The 24,784-nt window shown below is 45.8% G+C and overlaps 1 protein-coding gene across 7 annotated transcripts in view; it reads right to left on the bottom strand.

Moving 5' to 3' along the window:
- Positions 1–1,213: 1,213 nt before the first annotated feature.
- LOC121279188 (zinc finger protein 521) overlaps positions 1,214–24,784 on the bottom strand; it is a 547,824-nt gene continuing 524,253 nt past the window's right edge. For all 7 annotated transcript variants that reach the window (XM_041190196.1, XM_041190191.1, XM_041190194.1 and 4 more), the window contains one exon: positions 1,214–1,866. In XM_041190196.1, the coding sequence (XP_041046130.1) occupies positions 1,837–1,866 (30 nt within the window). In that variant the 3' untranslated portion in view covers positions 1,214–1,836. The remainder of the gene's footprint in view (positions 1,867–24,784) is intronic.

The raw sequence follows: 24,784 nt of genomic DNA, 5'->3' as shown, positions 1-24,784 counted from the left end.
CACCCTCCAATCCCGGTCTTTATTCTTTCATGGGATGATGGGCATCACTGGCAAGGCCAGGATTTGTTGCCCATCCCTAATTGCCCTCAAACTGAGTGGCTTGCTCGGCAATTTCAGAGGGCAGCTAAGAGTCAGCCACGTTGCTGTGAGTCTGGAGTCACAAGTAGGCCATACCAGGTAAGGACAGCAGATTTCCTTCCTTAACAGTTATTAGTGAACCAGACGGGTTTTTACAACAATTGTTGATAGATCAATAGTCACCATTACTGAGACTGGCTTTCAATTTTATTGATTGAATTTGAATTTCAGCAGCTGCCATGATGGGATTTGAACTCATGTCCCCAGAGCATTAACCAGGCCTCCGGACTACGAGCCCAGTGACATCATCAGTACACCACCACTGACCCTTTGCGCCCAGAGAGGATTGGAAAACGATGGTCAGAGCTTTCGCTCTTCTTTCTCTTCTCCAATTCTGGCCTCGTGTGCACCCCATTTTGATCGCTCCTCCATCGGCAGTTACCTGGCCCCTAAGCTCTGGGATACCCTCAGAGAGAAATCTCTCTGCCTCGCTCTCCTCCTTCAAAACGCTCCTTAAAAACCTGCCTCTCTCTGACCAAGCTTCTGGGTTGCCTTATCCACTTAAGTGACTCAGTGTCAAATTTGGTTCGATAATCGCTCCTGTGAAACGCCTTAAAGGTGCTCTCGAAACAGAAGCTGGTCCTTTATTGCTAAATAAGACAAGGATGCAAGCTACGATGTTTGAAATCTTGTTTATTTAAAGGACAAACCCAGACACTACAAGATTTACTGTACCATGTCAATTTTGGAAATCCAAGTACCTAATGCACAATATCATCAATCTGCTCGTATTTTATTCACTCCAATAGACAGTGGGCACTCATCGCTTCACCTCAAACAATGGAAACTTGCTACTCATGGCGTACACACCGCTCCTTCATACCTACAGCGCTTGGTTAAAAAAAAAAGCTTTAAACTGCAGCCTGTACGTTAATCTCTTACATTTGTATAAACCGCCACCCATACGGGATTGGTTAAGGGTCATGCAGTCCACGACACCTGATGGTGGGGGTGGGGTGGGATCGGAGGGGAAGGATGTAGCAGGGTCAAAGGTCAAGGGGGAGAAATGTGCCTCATTGGATCCCAAAGTCGCCTTTTACCGTGTAGAAGATAACCATAGAAAAACAAAAAGCACTCATTGATACATGGGTTTATTTCTTAATATAAACACAGTAATTCCAGCAAAATCCAGGTTCAGACAGCAGAATAAACACTAATAACAGTTATGGATAAGCAGGGTTTAATTGACTGGAAAGTTGATTGTACAGAAATTTTGTTAAAGAAAGTTTAAAGGCAAGAAGCTTTCCAATGCTTTCTAGAACGAACGGCTGATGATTGCTATACATTACATCTATCACATGAATGGTAATGCTATCAGTATTATGGCAATTCCCACAAATACAGTCCATGTTTGTTGAAGGGTGGGGTGAGGTGGGGTGGGGAAAGGGAGGGAAAACCAGCTTTGGACTGGTAGAAGGGATCAGTAACATAACACGTGTAACACTTTTTATATACTATAAATATATAGTATACACAGAAACTCTGTATGTTGGCTTAAAAGGTCAAACAACATGAAAAGAAATCAATATTTTGACCAATGCAAGTTTTGTGTTTTTTATATTATAATACAATGCTTTTTTTTTTAATCTCTCCAAAATGTCCATCTTTGAAAACATTCTCGTGCAAAGAGTGAGGAGGTCATATACTTCGAGTTCTGTAGCCTTCCCAAAGCAAGCTGTCTGGCACCGTATCATATCATTAACTGCTGTGTTGTGTCATTGTATGGTTCTGTAAAGAGAAGAAGAAAATTATATGTTGAGGTGAGACCTGCTGAACTACACTTTCGCCGAACACACACTTATTTTGGCAATAACAATGATTGGTTGTTTAGCACCTGCTCATGAAGGAGCACCAATTGTTACCGGTATCTCTTTGTGCTAGATTATGTGGCTGCAGCATTTTACATCTTTTTCAAAGACATTTCTCCACTCCCCAATCTGCTTGGCTTTTGCTGGGGAATGGGTCCACAGCTGTATCTAGCCTCAATCTTGTTGGATTCATTAACTAGAGTTTTATTAATTACATTCATCCACGTTTGGACTGAGATTTTCGAGGTGTGCCTCCAGAGAACATCGACCCTTTCAATCTCTCCTCGTAGAGCAGCTCTCTCATCCTGGGAATCAATGTAGTGAACCTTCATTGCACCAAATTAAGTGTACCCTTCCTTAGGTTAGGAGACCAAACTGTACACAGTACTCCAGGTGCGGCCTCACCAAAGCCCTATGTAATGGCGCTCCATGTAGTACTGAGGGAGTGCTGCACTGTTGTAGGTGCCATCTTTTGGCCAAGACGTTAAACCGAGGCCCAGCCTGCCCTCTCAGGTGGTCATCAAAGGTCCCGTGGCCACTTTTTCGAAGAAAAGTCGGGAAGTTCCTCCAGTGTCTTAATCAATATTTATCCCTGAATCAACATTACTAAAAAACAGATTATCTGATCATTATCACGTTACTGTTCGTAGGAGCTTGCCGTGTGCAAATTGGCTGTCGTGTTTCCTACATTACATTCCAACAGTGACTACACCTCAAAAGTACTTCTTGGGTGGACGAATGCTTTGAGATATCAGGTGGTCATGAAAGGTGCTATATAAACGCAGGCTTTTTTTTGATCGTGACAACTGCATATCAATACAACAGTTAACCTTTTTTTTTAAAGCGTTTAAACTTTCTGACCCCAGAGTTTATCTGGCCAGGTATTTGGGTAAGTGCCCCTGCATGCGTTTAAATCATGCAACAAATTCATTATTTAAATACGTAAAATATCTCAAAATATAGCCATAAATTGTTAAATTCAACACAATAGTTAGCAAATCACTTTAACCTCTATAAGCCCAGCCATAGTGACAAACCTTTTGAGAATCGTAGCAAGCCCTAGATTTATCTCCACGTCTTTGTCTCTCTTGTGCACTGAAGCAACTTGCCAAGGCCTCTTCCACAGCACCTCCTAAACCCATGACCTCTACCATTTCCAAATTCTGCTCCAAGCCACACACCATTCTGACTTAGAAATCTATTGGCCGTTCCTTCACTGTCGCTGGGTCAAAATCCTGGAACTCCCTCCCTAACAGCACTGTAGGTGCACCTACACCACATGGACTGCAGCGGCTCAAGAAGGCAACAGCTCACCACCACCTTCTCAAGGGGTAATTAGGGATGGGCAATAAATGCTGGGCCCAGTGACGCCCACATTCCGTAAGTGAATGTAAATGTAAGAAAAGAAATGCTTCTCCAAAGTTACAAGGAACTGTTCCAGTGGAGAGTTAGTTTTACGGTAAACTGGTTTTATGATGGGCTTGGTCAGACCTTACTGTGGACAGGTGCCTGAGGCACCGGTGTCTCTGAGCAAGCAGCCTCTCTGTAAAGTTACCAGGCTCCTGATAGCGCTTCGAGTGGGAGGAACCTGAAAGAGGCTGGGTTGCCGGGGACTGTTGGATATGCACGTGCCAAGAGTTATGAACTCCGGGACCCCACTGGACCCAATTTACAAAACAGCAAGAGTTTCAGCCAGAAGGAAGGAAACGTTCAACTCATTATCACATGAGAATTACTTTACTCCTGACAGGTTTGCTTCTCTCCCCTTGCTTCTAATGAGCACTGGCTCAGGCTGGGAATAAAAGGAACAGAGAGGACTTGCATTTATCTAGCGCTTTTCACGACCTCAGGGCTCCCAAAGTGCATGACAGCCAATGAAGTACTTTTTCTGAAGTGCGGTCACTGTTGCAATGTTGGAAACTCTGTAAGCAAACGATGCACAGCAAGATCCCACAAGCAGCAATGTGATAGTGGCCAACTAATCTGTTCCCTTTCAGTGGTGTTGGTTGAAGGACAGATACTGACCTGGACACTCTGCTCTTTTTTGAATTAGTGACCGTGGGGGTCCCTCCTGTCCACCTGAGGGGACAGAAGATTTAACGCCTCATCTGAAAAACACGCCATACCTTCCAGTGCTGGCACTGGGAGTGTTAGCCTGGGTTTTGTTCTCAAGTATCTGGTGATCTCCTCCAGCCCCACAACCCATAGACATTGCTGTGCTCCCCTATTTCTGACCTCATGAGTGGCTCCACCATTGCCGGCCGCACCTTCAGCTGTCTGGGCCCCTGAGCTCTGGAATTCCCTCCCTAAATCACTCCACCTCTCCACCAGTCTTTCCTCCTTTAAGATGCTCCTTAAGATGCACCTCTTTGACCAAGCTCTTCTTCACCTGTCCTGATGTCCCCTTTATGTGGCTCAGTGTCAACATCGTCCATTATACTGTGGTGAGGTGCAAGGGACTATCTACTATGTTAAAGTTGCAATATAGATGAAGCTTGTTGACATTGTAATGTAAGAAATGCAGCAGCCAATTTGTGCACAGCAAGCTCCCATAGATAACAATGAAACAAATGACCAGGTAAGATTTAGTTCTAGTTGAGGGATAAGTATTGGATAGGTCACTGGGCTCAACTCCTTCCTCTTCTTCTAAAAAGTGACCATATTATGTATACCTGAGAAAGCAGGCAGGGCCTCGATTCAATGTCTCATCAAAAAGATGGCACCTCCAACAGTGCAGCAGTCTCTCGGTACTGGCACTGGAATGTTCTCTCCCTCTGTTACTGAGTTTCTACCTAAGCGAAGATATTCATGGGATTTGGGTGTCGTTGTTGCCCATCCCTAACTGCCCCCTGAGAAGGTGGTGGTGAGCCATCGTCTTGAATCGCTGCAGTCCCTGTGGTGTAGGTACACCCACAGCACTGATGGGGAGGGGAGTTCCAGGATTTTGACCCAGCGACAGTGAAGGAACGATGATATAGTTCCAAGTCAGGATGGTGTGTGGCTAGGAGAGGGAACTTCCAGGTGGTGGTGTCCCCGTCTGTCTGCTGCCCTTGTCCTTCTGGGTGACAGAGCGCGAGGGTTTGGCAGGTGCTGTCAATGAAAAATCAATTGCCATGGTAACAGACGATTGAAAGATTGGGGGTGGGAAGCAGGACCAATGGGATCGCTCTTTCAAAGAGGCAGCACCAGCATGATGACCTCCTTCGGTACTGTATGATTCTACCTGAACTTGGATACAATCAGTGCTGATCCGCCAAACTTACTTCACTATGAATGAAATGCTAAAATGAAATCAGGGCTAATATCTATTTAATGACAGTTTAGCTGAGTTTATCTCGTTTGTGAACATTTTAATTAGTTAGGCTGACAGCAGACGGAGAAACTATTCACGCAAACAATAAAGTTCCAACTCAGAAGCAAATTATTCGAAGCCGTGAGGGACTAAGACCTTCCACTATATCTTTTAATAAAATAACTATGGATATGCTCATTGCTATTTCTAAAATTTTTAAAATGAAAAAGACCTTTAAAATGGCTGAACCTATGTCTGTCTGTGACCCCCCCCCCCCCCCGCCTGAACAAAAGAAGCTACCTGGCAGTTTCAGGAAAACTCTCACTCCATTATCTCTGAGGAACCATGAATGTGTGGACCGCACAGCCCAAATTCAAAGAGAGCTATACAAAGGCCATCTGCATTTAATAACCCAGGCTGGTCAACAGGAGACGGATTGCCTGCTAAGGCAAAGGACGCCGCAACCTTCCTTTCAATTCCTAATGGCTGAGACATTTAATAGTCTTTAGAATCCAGATGATTGATATACATAATTTGTCAATGATAGCAGAAAGGTGGGACTCATTTGACATGGGCCTCTGGCTTGTGGAACATGTAATATTGCCTTGCATAGCTCAAACTGCTGTTTACCATCTAACTAGCAGTCTCATAGACAAGGAGCTCAGCCCAAATTGGATACCTGGCCCCATCCACACTGCTTCTTCTGGAAGTTCTGTACCATCACCTACACGATTGATTAAACTCTGCAAGCCTAGCTTATCGTGTCAAGTCAACACGACTGGAAAAGTGAATTATCCAGCATCAGTTTTCAACCCACCAACCTTCATGAAAAAATACCTCACTGGACTTTGATTCTGGGCTCTGGAACCCATGTGAACCAATATTTATTTTCTCTGTGGTCTCGGTACTGTAAACCCTTCTTTTCTCTATCCCTCTCTTTACTGTCTGAGTATGGAGGTGATGTTGTGACCTTCCATTCACGTTTTGAGTGTGCGCAAATAAACTAACCCTTTGAGTCTGCCCTATCTCAAGTTTGCTGTGGGGATATTAATAGAAAATTGGATCCCACAAAAAGCAAAGAGTTGGGAAATGCTTGTAAAGAGGAAAACAATTCAAAACACCTTTCTGTTTATGAACAGGTGGTCAGAGGAGCAAATAGCACTGTTTAAATTAAACCCCCTCCTGTCCTTAACAAAGTTAATACAGGTTTAACATTCTGTTAAGAAACAGAAAGGGAAAAATAGAGAGTTAAACAGCGTCCAAACCACATGCATTACATCAATCATCACACTTCATAGAAGTAGTTCATTGGCTGTAGGTGTTTTGAGATGTCCCGATGTCCTCAGTTTGGGTTCCGCCAGGGCCACTCAGCTCCTGACCTCATTACAGCCTTGGTTCAAACATGGACAAAAGAGCTGAACTTCTGAGGTGAGGTGAGAGTGACTGCCCTTCACATCAAGACAGCATTTGACCGAGTGTGGCATCAAGGAGCCCTAGATAAACTGGAGTCAATGGGAATCAGGGGGAAAACTCTCTGCTGGTTGGAGTCACACCTAGCACGAAGGAAGATGGCTGTGGTTAAAGGAGGTCTGTCATCTCAGTTCCAGGACATCACTGCAGGAGTTCCTCAGGGTAGTGTCCTCAGCCCAACCATCTTAGGCTGCTTCATCAACGACCTTCCTTCCATCATAAGGTCAGAAGTGGGGATGTTCACTGATGATTGCACGATGTTCAGCACCTTTTGCAACTCCTTAGATACTGAAGCAGTCCATGTCCAAATGCAGCAAGACCTGGACAATATCCAGGCTTGGGCTGCCAAGTGGCAAGTAATATTCGCACCACACGGGTGTCAGGCAATGACCATCTCCAACAAGAGAGAATCCAACCATCACCCCTTGATGTTCAATGATATTACCCTCACTGAAACTCCCACCATCAACATCCTGGGGGTTACCATTGACCAGAAACTGAACTGGACTTGCCATATAAATACTGTGGCTACAAGAGCAGGTCCGAGGCTAGGAATCCTGCGACGAGTAACTCACCTCCGGACTCTCCAAAGCCTGTCCACCATCTACAAGGCACAAGTCAGGAATGTGATGAAATGCTCTCCACTTGGCTGGTTGAGTGCAGCTTCTACAACACTCAAGACACCATCCAGGACAAAGCAGCCCGCTTGATTGGCACCACATCCACAAACATTCACTCCCTCCACTACCGACGCATAATGGCAGCAGTGTGTACCTTCTACAAGGTGCACTGCAGGACCTCACCAAGGCTCCTTCGACAGCATCTTCCAAACCCACGGCCTCTACCATCTAGAAGGACAAGGGGCAGCAGATAGATGGGAACACCACCACCTGGAAGATCCAGTTCAAGTCACTCACCGTCCTGATTTGGAAATATATCACCGTTCCTTCACTGTCGCTGGGTCAAAATCCTTAAACTCCCTCTCTAACAGCACTGTGGGTGCACCTACACCACATGGACTGCAGCGGCTCAAGAAGGCAGCTCACCGCCACCTTCTCAAGAGCAATTAGGAATGGGCAATAAATGCTGGCTTAGCCTATGATGCTCACACCCAAAATAAAATAAAGATACCAAAGCCACTTCAAATTGTCATTATACGAACATATGAATTAGGAGCAGGATTAGGCCACTCGGCCCCTTGAGTCTGCTCCACCATCCAATAAGATCATGGCTGATGTGAATGTAACCTCAAACCCACATTCCTGTCTTTTTGGTTTATATATAATTATATTTGCTAATAATGGTCAGTATGACTGTATTACATAGAATTTTACAGCACAGAAACAGGCCATTTGGCCCAACTAGTCCATGCTTGTGTTTATGCTCTACACGGGCCTTCACCCACTCTCTCTTCATCACATCCTATCAGCATACCCTTCCTCCCTCATGTGTTCATCTAGCATTCCCTTAAATGTATCTATGCTATTCACTTTAACCACCCCATTCCAGGTTAGGCCACATCTGAACACTATATTCAGAAAGGACATATTATTCTGTGTAGATTTCCCAGAATGTTAACCAGGGTTTCAAAGAGCTAGATCATGAGGAGCAATTACATCAAGTAGGCTTACATTCTTTCTTTCCTCATTCTTTTACAGGATGTGGACATCGCTGGCAGGGCTAGCATTCGTTGCCCATCCCTAATTACCCCTAAGAAAGTGGTGCTGAGCTGCCTGCAACAGGGGGACTTTCTAGGCCCTTTCAGAGGGCAGTTAAGAGTCAATCACCATTGTTGTGGGGCTGGGGTCACATGTAGGCCAGACCAGGTAAGGACGGTAGATTTCCATCCCTAAAGGACATGAGTAAACCAGATGGGTTTTCACAACAATCGATGATAGTTTCATGGTCACCATTACTGAGCCTAGCTTTATAGTCCAGGTTTTTTTAAAATTCATTCACGGGATGTGGGCGTCACTGGCTGGGCCAGCATTTATTGCCCATCATGATTGCCCTCGAGAAGATGGTGGTGAGCTGCCTTCTTGAACCTGCAGTCCATGTGGTGTAGGTACACCCACAGTGCTGTTAGGGAGGGAGTTCCAGGATTTTGACCCAGCGACAGTGAAGGAACGGTGATATATTTCCAAGTCAGGATGGTGAGTGACTTGGAGGAGAACTTCCAGGTGGTGGTGTTCCCATCTATCTGCTGCCCTTGTCCTTCTAGATGGTGGAGGTCATGTGTTTGGAAGGTGATGCCTAAGGAGGATTGGTGAATTCCAGCAGTGCATCTTGTAGATGGTACACACTGCAGCTACTGTTCATCGGTGGTGGAGGGAGTGAATGTTTGTGGATGTGGTGCCAGTCAAGAGGGCTGCTTTGTCCTGGATGGTGTCAAGCTTCTTGAGTGTTGTGGGAGCTGCACTCATCCAGGCAAGTGGGGAGTATTCCATCACACTCCTGACTTGTGTCTTGTAGATGGTGGACAGGCTTTAGGGGGTCAGGAGGTGAGTTACTCTTTGCAGGATTCCTAGCCTCTGATCTGCTCTTGTAGCCACAGTATTTATAAGCCTAATCCAGTTCAGTTTCTGGTCAATGGTAACCCCCAGGATGTTGATAATGGGGGATTCAGTGATGGTAATGCCATTGAATGTCAAGGGGTGATGCTTAGATTCTCTCTTGTTGGAGATGGTCATTGCCTGGCACTTGTGTGGTACGAATATTACTTGTCAGCTCAAGCCTGGATATTGTCCAGGTCTTGCTGCCACTTCTGATCTTAAGATGGAGGGAAGGTCAGTGATGAAGAAGTTTAGATTTAGTTAATAGAATTTAAATTCCGCCAACTACCGTGGTGGGATTTCAGTCTATGACCGTAGAACATTAGCCTGGACCTGTAGGTTACTAGCCCGGTTACATTACCACAAAGCCACTATCTCCCCATATATCACCAGCTTCCTGAGTATAGGAGGTTAAGGTGGGGGCGGGGGGGGATTTGATTGAGAATTTCAGGATTGTTTTGGGGGGGTCGATGGAGAGAAACTGTATCTGCTGCTGAGGGATTCCAGGACAAGGTGACATAACCTTAGAAGCAGAGCCAAGCCTTTCAGGAGGGAGGTTAGGAAATGCTCCTTCATGCAAGTGTGGAACTCTCTCCCACAGAAAGCAGCCGATGCTGGGGGTTATTTACTCATTTTAAATCTGAGGTGGATTAATTTTTGTTAGACAGGGTTATGAAAGGAAATGGGGCCCAGGCAGGCAGATTGAGTTAGAATATGGAACCGACATGATCTCGCTTAATGGTTCAGCAGGCTTCAGAGGCTGAATGGCTCTCTGGGTTCTCATTCTCACCAATTTCTGAGTAAGATGACAAAGGGGAGCATCTTATTGAAATCTGCTCCCCTAAGGGTGTCACTAGGTAATGCACCATAGAATCACCCTGCACAGGAGGAGATCATTCGGCCCATCGAGTCTGTGCCAGCACTGTCGAAGAACAATCCAGTTAGTCCTGCAATCTTTCTGTCCTTCAAGCATTTATCCAATCCCCTTTTGAAAGGCGTGACTGAACCTGCTTATGCCAGCCTGTCAGATTCCACTGATAGTGGAATAATGACCGTGGGATCCTTTCCACCCATCTGAGGAGCAGAAGGTTTAACGTCTCACCTGAAAGAGGCAGCACATCTTCAGTACTGGCACTGGGACTGTTAGCCTGGATTCTGTGCTCAAGTCTCTGGTGATCTCCTCCAGCCCCCACAACCCTTATTCCAAATCACAACAACGCCTTGCATAAAACATAGTTTTTCCTCATGTCGCTTACGGTTCTTTTGCTAATCACCTTAAATCTTTTTTTTTAAGTGTAATGTTGCCTGCACAGTAATTTTTTAAAAAAATTTATTCTTTCATGGGATGTGGGCATCACTGGCAAGGCCTTGAACTGAGTGGCTTGCTGGGCTATTTCAGAGACCAGTTACGAGTCAGCCACATCGCTGTGGGTCTGGAGTCACATGTAGGGCCAGACCAGGTGAGGATGACAGATTTCCTTCCCTAAAGGGCATTAGTGTTGGGTTTTTATGACAATCAATGATAGCTTCATAGTCACCACTGCTGAGACGAGCACGACATTCCAGATTTACCAACTGAATTTAAATTCCACCAGGGGCAGGATTTGAACCCATGCCCCCAGAGGACTAGCCTAGGCATTACTCAGCCAGACGCATCGCCACTATGCCATCAGCTCCACAGAAAGTAAACAAATAAATATCTTATTTAAATCTGCTTCCCAAACGGCAGCCAGTCAGGGACACACCATACCTGTGCCTGGCTAGAAACCTGGGCTTTAGTAGAAAGTGACTTTGCCTTTCTCGTCATTGGTGAGAGGCGTGGTGCGTCCGGGTAGAAGTGAGAGAGTTGCCACTTAGTGTTACTACAAGTAGCAGCTTGTAGTTCCCTGGGATAGTCTACATCACTTATTGCTCTCCTCCTGGACATCGGACCAGGCGGGGGGTTGAGGGGGGGGAACTCAGCTCACTTTATTGACGCAACAAGTGACATTACCCTTTTAAAAAAACAACTTTGTTCAAATGGCTGGAGAGGCTTCGGCAGCAAGTGGCTGATTGCGAGCAGTACGAAGATCCCAGGATTACTCTCCCCCGCCCTGTGCTGAGTTGGTCACCAGTAAATCCAGTCAGGGATTTGGAAGGAGCTGCTTTTCCCAGAGAGTGGTGAGAATGTGGGACTCATGGAGCTCAATCACGTGGAGCGGCTGTGGTGAATAGCAAGGCTGCCTTGAAGGGGAAGCTAGATAAATACATGAGGCAGGAAGGAATAGAAGTCTATGGCGATGGGGTGAGATGGCAGCAGGTGGGAGGGGGAACTGTGTGAAGTACAAATACCAGCACTGTACATTCTTACAAACGGGGTTCAGTGGGGGTTGAGTGTGGCTTAAAGAGGGTCTTAAGCCCTCACTGCTCCTGCTTTTGAGGCATAAAAGGGAATGTGCAATGACAACCAGTTTCAATCCACAGTTGGGTTGCAGACACCACCATGTTGGCGAGAATGGCGTCCAAGGCCACCTGAGACAACAGTGATCTCACACAGCGAGTTGTTGCGATCTGGAAGGCGCTGCTTGGAAGGGCGGTGGAAGCGGATTCAACGGGAACTTTCAAAAGGGGAATTGGATAAATACTTGAAAAGGGAAATCTTATCAAGTGAGGGGGCAGGCTCTAAGGGCTCCATATCTTTAAAAATGCAATCCCTTAAAGAACCTGCTGATTCAGATGCCTGTCGAATCATAGAATGGGGCAGCACAGAACAAGGCCGAATGGCCTGGTGAGCCTGAGCCAGCTTTTCTTGAAACAGCCATTCAAAGCAGTCTCTGATCCCTTCCCTTTCCCCACAGCTTTACAAATATTTTCCTTTTCAAGTATTTACAGGTTCCTCTTTATCCACCTTGCTTGTTACTTCCTCAAAGAACTCCAATAAATTAGTCAAACACAATTTCCCTTTCACAAAACCATGTTGACTCTGCCTGGTTGCATTAAGATTTTCTAAGTGTCCTGTTAACCTCCTTAATAATAGATTCTAGCATTTTTTTCCCCTATGACAGATGTTAGGCTAACTGCTCAGTGGTTACCTGCTTCCTCTCTCCTTCCTTCCTTGAAGAGAGGAGTTACATTCGCCACTTTCCAATCTGATGGGATCTTTCCCAATTCTAAGGAATTTTGGAAAATTACAACCAATGCATCTACTACCTCAGCAGCCACTTCTTTTAAGACCCTAGGAGGCAGGCCATCAGGTCCTGGAGATCTGTCAGCCTTTCATTCTGATAGTTTTCTCAGTACTCTTTGCCTGGTGATTGTAATTGCTTTAAGTTCCTCCCTTGCCTTTCACCTTTTGATTGACAATTATTTCTGGGATGTTATTTGTGTCTTCTGCAGTGAAGTCAGACACAAAATATCTGTTCAACATTTCCGGCATTTCCTTATTTTCCATTATTAATTCTGCAGACACACTCTCGAGAGGAACAATGCTTACTTTAGTTACTCTTTTTCTATTTAAATGCTTGCAGAAACTCTGACACTTGTTTTCATATTTCTAGCTAGCTTTCTCCCATACTCTAATTTCTCCCTCCTTTTTTTCTTTAGTCATTCTTTGCCAGTTTTTTAAATTCTGTCCAATCATCTGACTTACCACTAATCTTCACAGAATTCCTACTTTTTCTTTGATTTGATACTACCCTTATCTTTCTTAGTTAACCATGGATGATGCATGCCTCTCAAAGAGCCTTTACTTCTCAGTGTAATGTGTCTTTGCTGAGGGTTATCAAATAGCTCCTTAGGTGTCTGACACTGCATCTCTACTGTCATAACCTTTAACTTAATTTCCCAGTAAATTTTAGCCAGCTCTATCTTCATACTCTTGTAATTGCCTTTATTTAAGTTTAAACACTAGTCTTAGATCTACTCTTCTCACCCTCAAAGCAAATGCGAAATTTAATCATGATCACTGCTACCTAGAGGCTCCCTGCCTTCTCCCGGTAACCCTGCATATATTTGCTTTTCAGGTATCAATCTAATTCCCCCTTGAATGCCTCAGTTGAACCTGCCTCCCCTACGCGCTCAGGCAGCTGATAACCGCTCGCTGCATGAAAAAGTTTCTCCTCATGTCGCTATTGCTTCTTTTGCCAATTATGTTAAACCTGTGCCCTCTGGTTCACGATCCTTCCACCAATGGGAACAGTTTCTCCCTACCTACTCTGCCCAGACCCCTCCTGATTTTGAACACCTCAATCAAATCTCCTCTCAACCTTCTCCTTGCCAAGGGAAACGGGTCCGTGCTTCTCCAATCTATAACTGCGTGTTTACATACAATCCATCGATGAGCTAAACAGGGACGGTGTCACCAAAAATTTCGCCATAGAACAGAATAGGAAAGCCAAAACGATGAAGAATGATTGCGGGCTAGGTGGGGGGGGTTAGGCAAATAGCTATCAACCAAGGTAGCCAATTACAGAGGCAGCATTTCCTGTCTGATTGACAGCCAACGTCAATAACTCCGCCAAACTCCATTCTTGAGAATCAGAAACTGGCTGGTAGATTAAATCGGTGAGAGAGAATAGAGAATTTCTTTGGGAACAGCTTTTCACTAAGGCTCAGAGATAAGCCTGTGATCCTTCTGTAAGAGTTGCCTGAGGGGCGGGTGGCAAGCTGACAAAAATAGCAAGGGGGGCGAGCGCAGGGAAGGATTTGAAGACACAGACGAGGATTTCAAAAATCGAGTCGCTGCCGGATCGGGAAGCAGCGTAGGTAGCTCTGCGGGCACAAGGGCGATGGGCGAGAGGGAATCGGTGCGAGTTAGGTCACGGACGACAGGGTTTCAAGCTTACAGAGGGCGGGAGGTGGGAGACCAGTCAGGGGAGTCCTGGAACAGTCCAGTCTTTGGGTGGGGTGGGGGGGGGGGGGGTAACAGACGTATTAGTGAGGGTTTCAGCAGCAGGTGAGGTGAGATGGGGCAAAGCCGGGTGAGGTTACAGAGGTGGAACTAGGAGGTCTCAGTGATGGTGGGGATGTGAAGTTGGAAACTTAAGGGACTAAGATTTTGTGCCTTATTGAAGGAAAGGATATGGAGTAAGCAGTTCAGCTGTGGGTCAGATATGGTATCTAAGCTGCACACAGTCTGGTTCAGCCTCAGACAGTGATCTGCAAGAGGGACGGAGTCAGTAGCTAAGGAATAGAGCTTGTATTTATAAGACCATAAGACCATAGGGGCAGAAATTAGGCCATTCGGCCCATCGAGTCTGCTCCGCCATTCAATCATGACTGATAAGTTTCTCAACCCCATTGTCCCGCCTTCTCCCCGTAACCTTTGATCCCCTTACCAAACAATATTGGGTTGAAAACAATGGCTTCAGCATTCCCAATGCTTAACTGTAGGAAATTTCTGCTCATCCAGTACTGGGTGTCGGATGGGCGGTCTGATACTTTAGCAAAGTGGGGGAGTCGCGAGGGGTGGTGGTGAGACAGGGCTGGGTTCATGGGAAAACGAACACTGTGCCTTTGGATGATGTCACCGAGGGGGGAGCATGTAGATGAGAAATAGGAGGGGGTCAAGGGTGTGGAAAAACAGTGGCAGCAGTGAGGGAACGAGAACAGAAAGTGATTGCCCAGCTATGCCAGGGTAGATAGGAATAGAAACTTGGGGTGGCGGGGGGGCAGTAACAGTGGTCTCGACCAGCTGAAACAAGGGCAAGAAGTGTTGGCCCCAGTTCCCCCAGTGTGGGTGGGAAACCAGTTGCATCAACTGAGAGGAACAGTAACTTTAAACTGCCTTGGTTCTAAGCCAGTTATGTTGGAAACTCTAACAGCTCTTTTTCAATCCCAGCTGTACTGATTAGTCCATCGCAGTTTTCTAAATGAAGGCGCCTGTTATATGGGAATAAATATACTTCATGGAAGCAGATGGATGAGTAATGACCCATGCTCATTGCTGCATAGAACTTCACTGAAGCACCCTCACCGCTGGCCACACTACACTAGTTACAGTCCAGCTAACATACCACCCCTGTACTCCAAATGAAAACGGTGGGTATCTTTATTTTACTTCAATATCCGCAGAATGAAAGTTAAGATTAAATGGAGAGCGTCAGTGACTATAAACTGAGTTTCTACGTTACATGACTAGGTGTCCCAATCGCATTACAATTTTGACAGAATGACCAGCTGTAAGATGGAGCAATTGGGTTTTTTTCTCTGTCTTGTTCCTTCTCCTTTAATAAAAGCAAAATATATAGTTCTGAAAAATATAGTTCTGAAGAAGAGTCACACGGACTCGAAACGTAAACTCTGTCTTTCTCTCCAGAGATGCTGTCAGACCTGCTGAGTTTCTCCATGTAAATTTTGTTCTTGTTCCTTCTCCTGTTCACTCCACTGCATCTGGATACAGTTACGTATCGTACCGCACCATTAGCTCTCAACCTTTTAATCCTCACCGCTTCTTCTCCAGTAACACATTTAGTTTCTCTGGTAGGAGAGATAATAAAAGCCTTTGGCCCTGCCTGGAGCATTCAGACCCCTTAAAGGCAGTCCTGAGTGTGGGTGATTGGAGTTGAGCATGCATGTGTGAGTGTGAGTTAGTGTAAGTCAGAGTGTGTGGGTGCGTCTATGTGTGTGAGTGACGGTGTGTGTGAGAGTGTGTGCATGAGAGTGTGTGTAGTGTGGACGAGTGAGTGTGTGTGTGAGTGACTGTGTGAGTGGCTGTGTATGAGAGCGTGGGGGAATGAGTGCGAGTGTCTGTGTATGTGAGAGTATGAGCGAACGATTGTGTGTGAGTGTGAGTAAGTAAGCGAGTGTGTGTGTGTGAGTGTCTGTATGTGAGTATGAGTGTGTGAGTGAGTGTGTGTGTCTGCATATGTGAGAGTGTGTGAATCAGTGTGAGTGAGTGAATGAGTGAATGTTTGTGTGTGTGTCTGTGTATGTGAGGGTGTGTGTGAATGAGTGTGTGAGTACCTGTGTATGTGAGTGTGTGTGAAAGAGTGAGTGAGTGTGTCTGTGTATGTGAGAGTGTGTGTGAAAGAGTGAGTGAATGTGTCTGTGTATGTGAAAGTGCCTAAATGAGTGTGAGTGAATCAGTGTGAGCGAGTGTGTCTGAGTGTGAATGAATGAGTGAGTGTGCATGTGTGAGTGAGTGTGTGTCTGTGTATGTGAGAGTGAGTGTGTGAGCACGTGAGCGTGTGTGAGAGTGTTTGAGCGAGTGAGTGTGAGTGCACGTGTATCTATGTGTGTGAGTATTTGGAAATGAGTGTGAGTGAATGTGTGTGTGAGTGAGTGTGTCTGTGCGTGAGTGAGTGTGCGTGTGTCTGTGTATGTGAGAGTGAGTGTGTGTGTGCACATGAGTGTGTGTGAGAGTGTGTGTGAGTGAGTGAGTGTGTGTCTATGTATGTGAGTGTTTGTAAATGAGTGTGAGTGAATGTGTGTGTGAGTGAGTGTGTCTGTGCGTGAGTGAGTGTGCGTGTGTCTGTGTATGTGAGAGTGAGTGTGTGTGTGCACATGAGTGTGTGTGAGAGTGTGTGTGAGTGAGTGAGTGAGTGTGTGTCTATGTATTTGAGTGTTTGTAAATGAGTGTGAGTGAATGTGTGTGTGAATGAGTGTGTCTGTGTGTGTGAATGTGCATGTGTCTGTGTGTTTGTGGAGTGTGTGTGTGTGTGCGCGAGTGAATATGCATGTGTGTGAGAGAGCGTGCGTCAGCATGAATGTGTGATTGTGAATCTTTGTGAGTTATTGTAAGAGTGCGTGTGAGAATGTGAATGTGACTGAATGCGTGTATGAATGTGTGAGAGATTGTGAACATGACTGTGTGCGTGAGAGTGAGTGTGAGAGAATGTGACAGCGTGAGTGTGTGTGTGAATGTGACTGTGTGTGAATGTGAGTCTGAGAATGTGAATGTGACTGTGTCTGAGTGTGTGTGCGTGTGAGAGTGAGTGTGAGAATCTGAATGTGACTGTGTTTGAATGCCCGTATGTGTGTGAGAATGTGAATGTGACTGTGTGTGTGAGAGATGAGTGTGAGAGTGAGTGTGAGAATGTGACTGTGTGTGAGAGAATGTGACTGCATGATTATGTGTGAGTGTGTACGTGTGTGTGTGTTCACGTGAGTGTGTGAATATTATTGTGAGTGTGTGTGAGAATGTGAATGTGACTGTGCATGTGTGTGTGCATGCATGTGAGTGAGTGAGTGTGTGAGAAGGTGACTGTGTGTGTGAGACAGAGATGAGTGTGGGAGTGTGTGTGAGAATGTGAATGTGACTGCGTGTGTGTGAGAGAGATGAGTGTGAGAATGTGTGTGAGAATCTGACTGCGTGTGTGCGTGTGTGTGTGTATATATGAGTGAGTGTGAGTTCACGTGAGTGTGTGAATATAATTGTGAGAGTGAGGGTGAGTATAAGTGTAAGTGTGTGAAAGTGTGAGTTTGTCAGTGTGTGAATGTGTGTAATTGTGATCGAGAGTGAGAGTATGCAGCGTTGCCTTTAAAAGCTGAGTTTGGAAATGTCTGCAAGTTCTGCATGTGATCTTTAGAGCAGAAGTAAAAAAAAAGCTTCTTTAGACGTGTTTGTATGATGCCCCCATGGCAAGGGGAGAGATCCCAGTAGTGGGCAGTGGGAGGACAGAAGCTGTAGCCTTATTAATGAATGCGGCCTATTATGAGACTGCCTGACTCCTGCAATGTTCCCAGAAGTATGTACTGTACGTGACTCAAAATACCAGAATATTGACACAAAGCAAGCCATGCACCCCTAAGGAGAATTACTCTTTGGATATAATGTAGGCTCGTAACAGCTATTAGAGCACTAAATAAAACCCTTGGGGAGTGATGCTGACATATACTGTATTCTGCCTTTCTCCAAACATTAGGAGAATTTCCTTCTAAAGGCATTCTCAAGGACAGTGTTCAAAAGACCAAACTAGCAGTCGACATGAGTGAATCCAGCAGCAACCTTGAGTATTATAACGATAAGTCTCTCATTTCCAATCAATACAAATGATTGTACAGCGACTGCGTTGTTTTGAGGATTAAATCTATTGAAGTAATTCAATTAAGGTGATAATGAACGTGCTGCACGATGACAGGTGTAACAAGGAGAAAAGGATAATGAGAGGATGAAGGGAAGAAGGTGCGGAGACGATATTAAAATTAAGCAGGACACAAAAGCTTGCAAGCCAACAACTCAAGACGAAAGGCAGCTGAACAATTCAACCCGTTGGGAGGGTTTTTTGGCTACCATTAGTCAAATTGCCAAACACTGCGTCCCAGCTTCGCTGGGCTAAAGGCTCTGATGGCTGGGATATTTTTGTACCTCGCATGCCACGTAAACTGGGATCAGTTGTACAACCGTGGGCACGCACCTCCACCTCCCTGAACCCGCAAGAAAGCAAAAAATGTTTCTTGCGCTTTCTTCACACACCCCACTCCCAGTGGGGTGTTCTCTTTTCGTGGAGATTTCCATCTCTGCCTGAGTTTCCCGTGCTTCTTCCTGCCCCAACATCCACCCCCACCCGCCCCCCCCGCCCCCTCATAGCAATTACAACAACTTGCATATAAATCACACCTTTCACTTCACGGAGAAAAAAATAAACCCCGAGCTGCCTCACTGGAGCGGCATCAAACAAAATTTGACACTGAGCCTCAGAAGGAGATTATATATAGGACAGGTGGCCAAAAAGCTGGGTCAAAGAGGTAGGATAGGGAAAGATCGAGGCAGAGAGGGAATTCCAGGGCTTTGGAGTCTTGACCACAGTGACACCAAGTTTTACTTTTCCCTCGCGGAATGTGAATGGGGCTGGGCAAAGCCGAGCGTTTGTTGCCCGTCCCTAATTGCCCTTGAACCGAAGGGATTTCTGGGCCATTTCGGAGGGGCAGTTAAGGGTCAGCCACCTTGCTGTGGGTCTGGAGTCACATGTAGGCCAGACCAGCAAAGGGGAACAGATTTCCCTCCCTGAAGGGCACTAGTGAACCAGGTGGGTTTCTACAACAACGAGAAGGTAGTTTCACGGTCGCCACTACCGAGACTAGCTTTATATTCCCGGTTTGCCACCCTTACCCGGTCTGGCCTACCCTACATGTGACTCCAGACCCACAGCAATGTGGTTGACTCTGGAAATGCCCTCTGAGCAGATTAGGGATGGGCAATAAATGCTGTCCTAGCCAGCGACGCCCACATCCCAGGAGAGGATAAAAAAAATCAATTCAAGATTTGTTAATTGAATTTAAGTCCCACCAGCTACCATGGTGGGGTTTGAACACATGCCGCCAGAGTGTTAGCCTTGGCATCTGGATCACTGGCTTGGCAACATTACCAACTTGGCAACTATGCCACCATCTCCCCTTCGATACCGTAGGAAGTTGCTGGAAAGACTCAGCGGGTCAGACAGTAACAGTGGAGATGGAAACACAGCTAATGTTCAGAACTGGAAGGAGTTAGAGAACGTGACGTGTTTTGGTTAAGTGCAGAGGCTGGGAAATGGGGAGAAAGACTTGCTTTTCTGACATCCATGACCTCCGAGCACCCGAAAGCGCTTTACAGCCAAAGAAGTACTTTTTGAAGTGTAATCGCTGTTGTGGTGCAGGAAACGCAGCAGCCACTTCACACACAGCAAGATCCCACAAACAGCAGCGCGATATTGGTCGGATAATCCGCCTTTTGTAACATCGGCTGAGGGCTAAATATTGGCCAGGACACTCCTCTTCTTCATAACAGTGCCATGGCACCTACTGCATCCACCCGAGAGCAGATGGGGGCCTCGGGTTTGATGTCACGTCCAAAAATACGGCACCTCCAACAGTGCAGCACTCCCTCCGTGCTGCAGCGGGAGCGCACCCAGGTTTAACTTTTGTGCTTGAATCCTGGGGTGGGACTTTGACCCAGAAGCATCACAGTCAGGGACTGAGCCACTGCTCGCGTGAGTGTGGGAAGAAAGGAACAAAACTGATGGTCTATGGCAGGAAGACAGGAGATAGGAAATGACAAAAGGGGATGAGTGCGTAAGGCAAATGGGAATGGTTATTGGAGCAAGTCAAGGAGCGTAGGATGGCTTGAGAGGGGGGGGTGTAAATGGTAATAGCAGAACAATTCCCTGCTGTCTGAGAAAACAGGAGCAGGGGTTACGGTCAGAAGTTACTGAAGATGGAGGATTGTAAAGCGTGAAGATATGAAATGTTGGACTGAATTTAATGCCCTCCCTGAGGTGAGGTCGGGAGGCAGGGGTGGGGGGGAAGGGTTTAATAGGTTGGAAGGTGGGGGCCCACTCCGGCCCCTAGGTTAGGTTCACAGCAGGAAGGCTTGTGCGTGGCCTTCCCACCCTAGAAGCCAAGTGAGGCCCCTAAGTAGCAGAGACGTGGAAACCAGGAGCAGGAGGTAGGCCATTCGGCCCTTCCAGCCTGCTCCGCCATTCGTCATGATCATGGCTGATCCCTCCACCTGAGTTTCCCAGCTCTGAAGAAGAGTCATGAGAGGACCCGAAAGGTTAACTTTGTTTCTCCCTCTCCACAGATGCTGTCAGACCTGCTGAGTTTTTCCAGCATTTTCTGTTTTTGTTTTAGTTAAAGCATGATTTCCCTTTCGTAAACCCATGCTGACTTTGTCTAACCCCGTTAATGCTTTCCAAGTGTTCTGTTACCACGTCTTTTATAATGGACTCTCGCATTATCTCCACGACTGATGTTAGGCCAACTGGTCTGTAATTCTCTGCTTTTTTCTCTCCCTCCTTTTTTAAATACATTTGCCACCCTCCAATCTGTAGGAACCACTCCAGAGTCTATAGAATTTTGGAAGATGACCACCAATGCATCCAATAATTCCAGGGCCACTTCCTTTAGTGCTCCGGGATGTAGATTATCAGGCCCTGGGGATTTTTCAACCTTTAACCCCATTAATTTCTCTAGCACCATTTTTTTACTAATACTGATTTTCTTCAATTCCTCCCTCTCACTAGACCCTTGGTTCCCCAACATTTCTGGGAAATTATTCATGTCCTCTTTTGTGAAGACAGAACCAAAATATATGTTCAGCTCTTCTGCCATTTCTTTGTTCCCCATTACAATTTCCCCCGTTTCTGACTGTAAGGGACCTAGTTTGTCTTTACTAATCTTTTTCTCTTCACATTATTTATAGAAGCTTTTACAGTCAGTTTTTATGTTCCCTGCAAGTTTGCTCTCATACTCCATTTTCCCCTTCTTGATTAATCTTTTTGTTCACTCTTGCTGAATTCTAAACTGTTCCCAATCCTCAGGCTTGCTGCTTTTTCTGGCAATTTTATACATCTCCTCTTTGGATCTAATTCTATCCTTAATTTTTTTTGTAATCCATGGTTGGGCACCTTTCCTGTTTTACTTTGCACCAGACAGGAATGAATAATTGTTGTAATTCATGCATATGTTCATTGAATATTAGCCATTACCTATCCACTGTCAACCTTTTCAGTAAGGTTCCCCAATCCATCATTGCCAACTCACGCCTCATACCCTCGTAGTTCCCTTTATTTAGATTCAGGACCCTAGTTTCAGATTCAACTTCTTCACTCCCCATCCTAATGAACAATTCTATCATTTTATGGTTGCTCTTCCCCAAGGGACTCCACACAACAAGATTGTTAATTAATCCTTTCTCATTGCACAACACCCAGTCTAGGATAGCCTGCTCTCTAGTTGGTTCCACAACGTATTGGTCTAAAAAACTATCATGCACACAGTCCAGGAATTTCTCCTCCACAGTATTATTGCTAGTTTCGTTTGTACAATCTGTATGTAGATTAAAGTCACCCATGATTACAGTTGTACCCTTATTGCATGTGTCTCTAATTTCCTGTTTAATGCCTTCACTCCGTTACTGTTTGGGGGCCTATACACAACACCTAGCAATATTTTCTGCCCCTTGGTGTTTCTTATATCCACCCAAACTGATTCCACATCATGATTTTCCGAGCTAACATCCTTCCTCACTATTGCGTTGATTTCCTCCTTTACTAACAATGCTACCCCACCTCCTTTCCCTATTTGTCTATCCTTCATAAATATTGAATACCCCTGGATGTTCAGTTCCCTTGGTCACCCTGCAGTCATGTCTCCGTAATTGCAACTATATCATAACCGTTTATATCTATTTGCACTGTTAATTTATCTAACTTGTTGCGAATGCTCCATGCATTAAGGTACAATGCCTTTAGACTTGTCTTTTTAATCTTGTTAGTTATCTTAGCTTTATTTTGCACTATGACCCCATTTGATTTTCGCTCTTGTTTTTTCTGCCTTCTACTTTTGCTCCTTACTTTTCTGTCTTTTGTTTCTATCCATGTTTCCCCCTCCTCTGTCTCCCTGCTCAGGTTCTCATTCCCCGCCATTCTAGTTTAAACCCTCTCCAACCGCACTAGCGAACACTCCCCCAAGGAGATGGGCCTTGGTCCTGGCCAGATGAAACCTGTCCTGTTTGTACTCATCCCACCTTCCCCAGAACCCGTCCCAATGTCCCAGGAATCTGATTCCCTCCCCTCTACACCATTTCTTCAGCCACGTATTCATCTGATATAACCTGTTATTTCTACTCTCGCTAGCACATGGCACTGTTAGTAATCCTGAGATTACTACCTTTGAGGTCCTACTTTTTAATTTACATCCTAGCTCCCTATATTCAGCTGGTAGGATCTCATCCCTTTTTTTACCTATGTTGTTGGTACCAATATGGACCACGACCACTGACCGTTTACCCTCCAGGACACTCTTGATCCTGGCACCAGGGAGGCAACATACCATCCTGTAGTCTCTTTTGCGGCTGCAGAAACACCTGTTTGTTCCCCTTGTTATTGAATCCCCTATCACTATAGCCCTGCCACTCTTCTTACTCCCCTCTTGTGCAGCAGAGCCACCCGTGGTGCCATAGACTTGGCTCCTGCTGTTTTCCCCTGAGAAGTCATCTCCCCCCAACAGTATCCAAAACTGTATATCTGTTAGACAGGGGGACGGCCACAGGGGACCCCCGCACTACCTGCCTTCCTCTACTCTGCCTGTTCGTCACACATCTGCTTTCTGCCTATTCAGTCTTTACCTGCAGTGTGATCACCTCACTGAATGTGCTGTCCATGACAATCTCAGCATCGTGGATGCTCCATGGTGAATCCACCCGCAGCTCCAGCTCTGAAATGCGGTTAGCCAGTAGTTGCAGCTAGACATACTTCACGCACACATTGTCACCAGGGACACTGCAGGTGTTCATGAAATCCCACATAGTGCAGGAGGAGCATATCATGGGTTCAAGCTTTGCTGCCATGACTTCCCTTTAGATTAAGCTTGTTAGTTACTCCATTTAAAGAATACTAACTACACTAGGGGCCTTATTCCACTCCAAACACTCAGACTACTGTCCAAAGTCCTCACCTTATTTTGTTTAAGCTAATGGACTGCAGCAGTTTAATTAGTAGAAAAAGTAGAAGAAATACTCACCTGACCCTATTTACCAATCGGCTGCCTCCCCTGAGTCACATCACTTTTTGAATCGTGACATCCTCGAGCCGATTTCAGCCCCAGGTTCAGCTCCCGGTCTTTTTAAATCTCTGCAATGGGCACCGAATGCTCATTTAAGGGCTTCAACTCACTGCCACTGATATTCAACCAGGCAGGACAATTGCCACAAGGGAAGCCAGAAAAGCAATCTCAGCCGAGTTTGCTTGTGGGCTCTCAGGATGGGGCAATGGTGGATGTCCCTCATTCAGAGGAATTCAGAGCTGCATTGAGGGGTCCAGGGGACCTGCAATGTGTGTGTGCATATGTGTGTGCATGTGTGTGTCAGTGTGTGTGTGTCTGTGTGTGTGTGTGTGTGTATGTGTGTGTGTCTGTGTGTATGTGGATGTGTGTATGTCTGTGTGTGTGTGTGTGAGTATGTGTGTGTATCTGTGTGTGCGTGTATGTGTGTGTGTCTGTGTGTGTGTGTGTATGTATGTGTGTGTGTGTCTGTGTGTGTGTGTATGTATGTGTGTGTGTCTGTCTCAGTGTGCATGTGTACGTGTGTGTGTGTGTCTGTGTGTGTGTGTATGTGTGTGTCTGTGCCTGTGTGTGTGTGTCTGTGTGTATGTGGATGTGTGTATGTCTGTGTGTGTGTGTGTGTATGTGTGTGTGTCTGTGTGTATGTGGATGTGTGTATGTCTGTGTGTGTGTGTGAGTATGTGTGTGTATCTGTGTGTGTGGCTGTGTGTGTGTACGTGTGTATGTATGTCTGTGTGGCTGTGTGCGCGTGTGTATGTGTGTGTGTGTGTATGTGCGTGTGTGTGTGTGTGTGTGTGTGTGTGTGCCTGTGTGTATGTGTGTGTGCGTGTGTATATTTGTGTGTCTATGTGTGTGTGTATATGTGTGTGTGGCTGTGTGTGTGTGCCTGTGTGTGTCTGTGTGTGCGTGTGTATATGTGTGTGTCAGTGTGTGTGTGTATGTCTGTGTGTGTGTGAATGTATGTGTGTGTGTGCCTGTCTGTGTGTGCGTGTGTATGTGTGTGTGTATGTGGATGTGTGTATGTCTGTGTGTGTGTGTGTGTGTGTGTGCGTGTCTGCGTGTAT

Source organism: Carcharodon carcharias, chromosome 6 (genome assembly GCF_017639515.1).
Source record: "Carcharodon carcharias isolate sCarCar2 chromosome 6, sCarCar2.pri, whole genome shotgun sequence".
Taxonomy (NCBI): Eukaryota; Metazoa; Chordata; class Chondrichthyes; order Lamniformes; family Lamnidae; genus Carcharodon; species Carcharodon carcharias.
The sequence above is the reverse complement of the archived record's forward strand: the minus strand, read 5'-3'. Positions and strand labels throughout refer to the sequence as shown.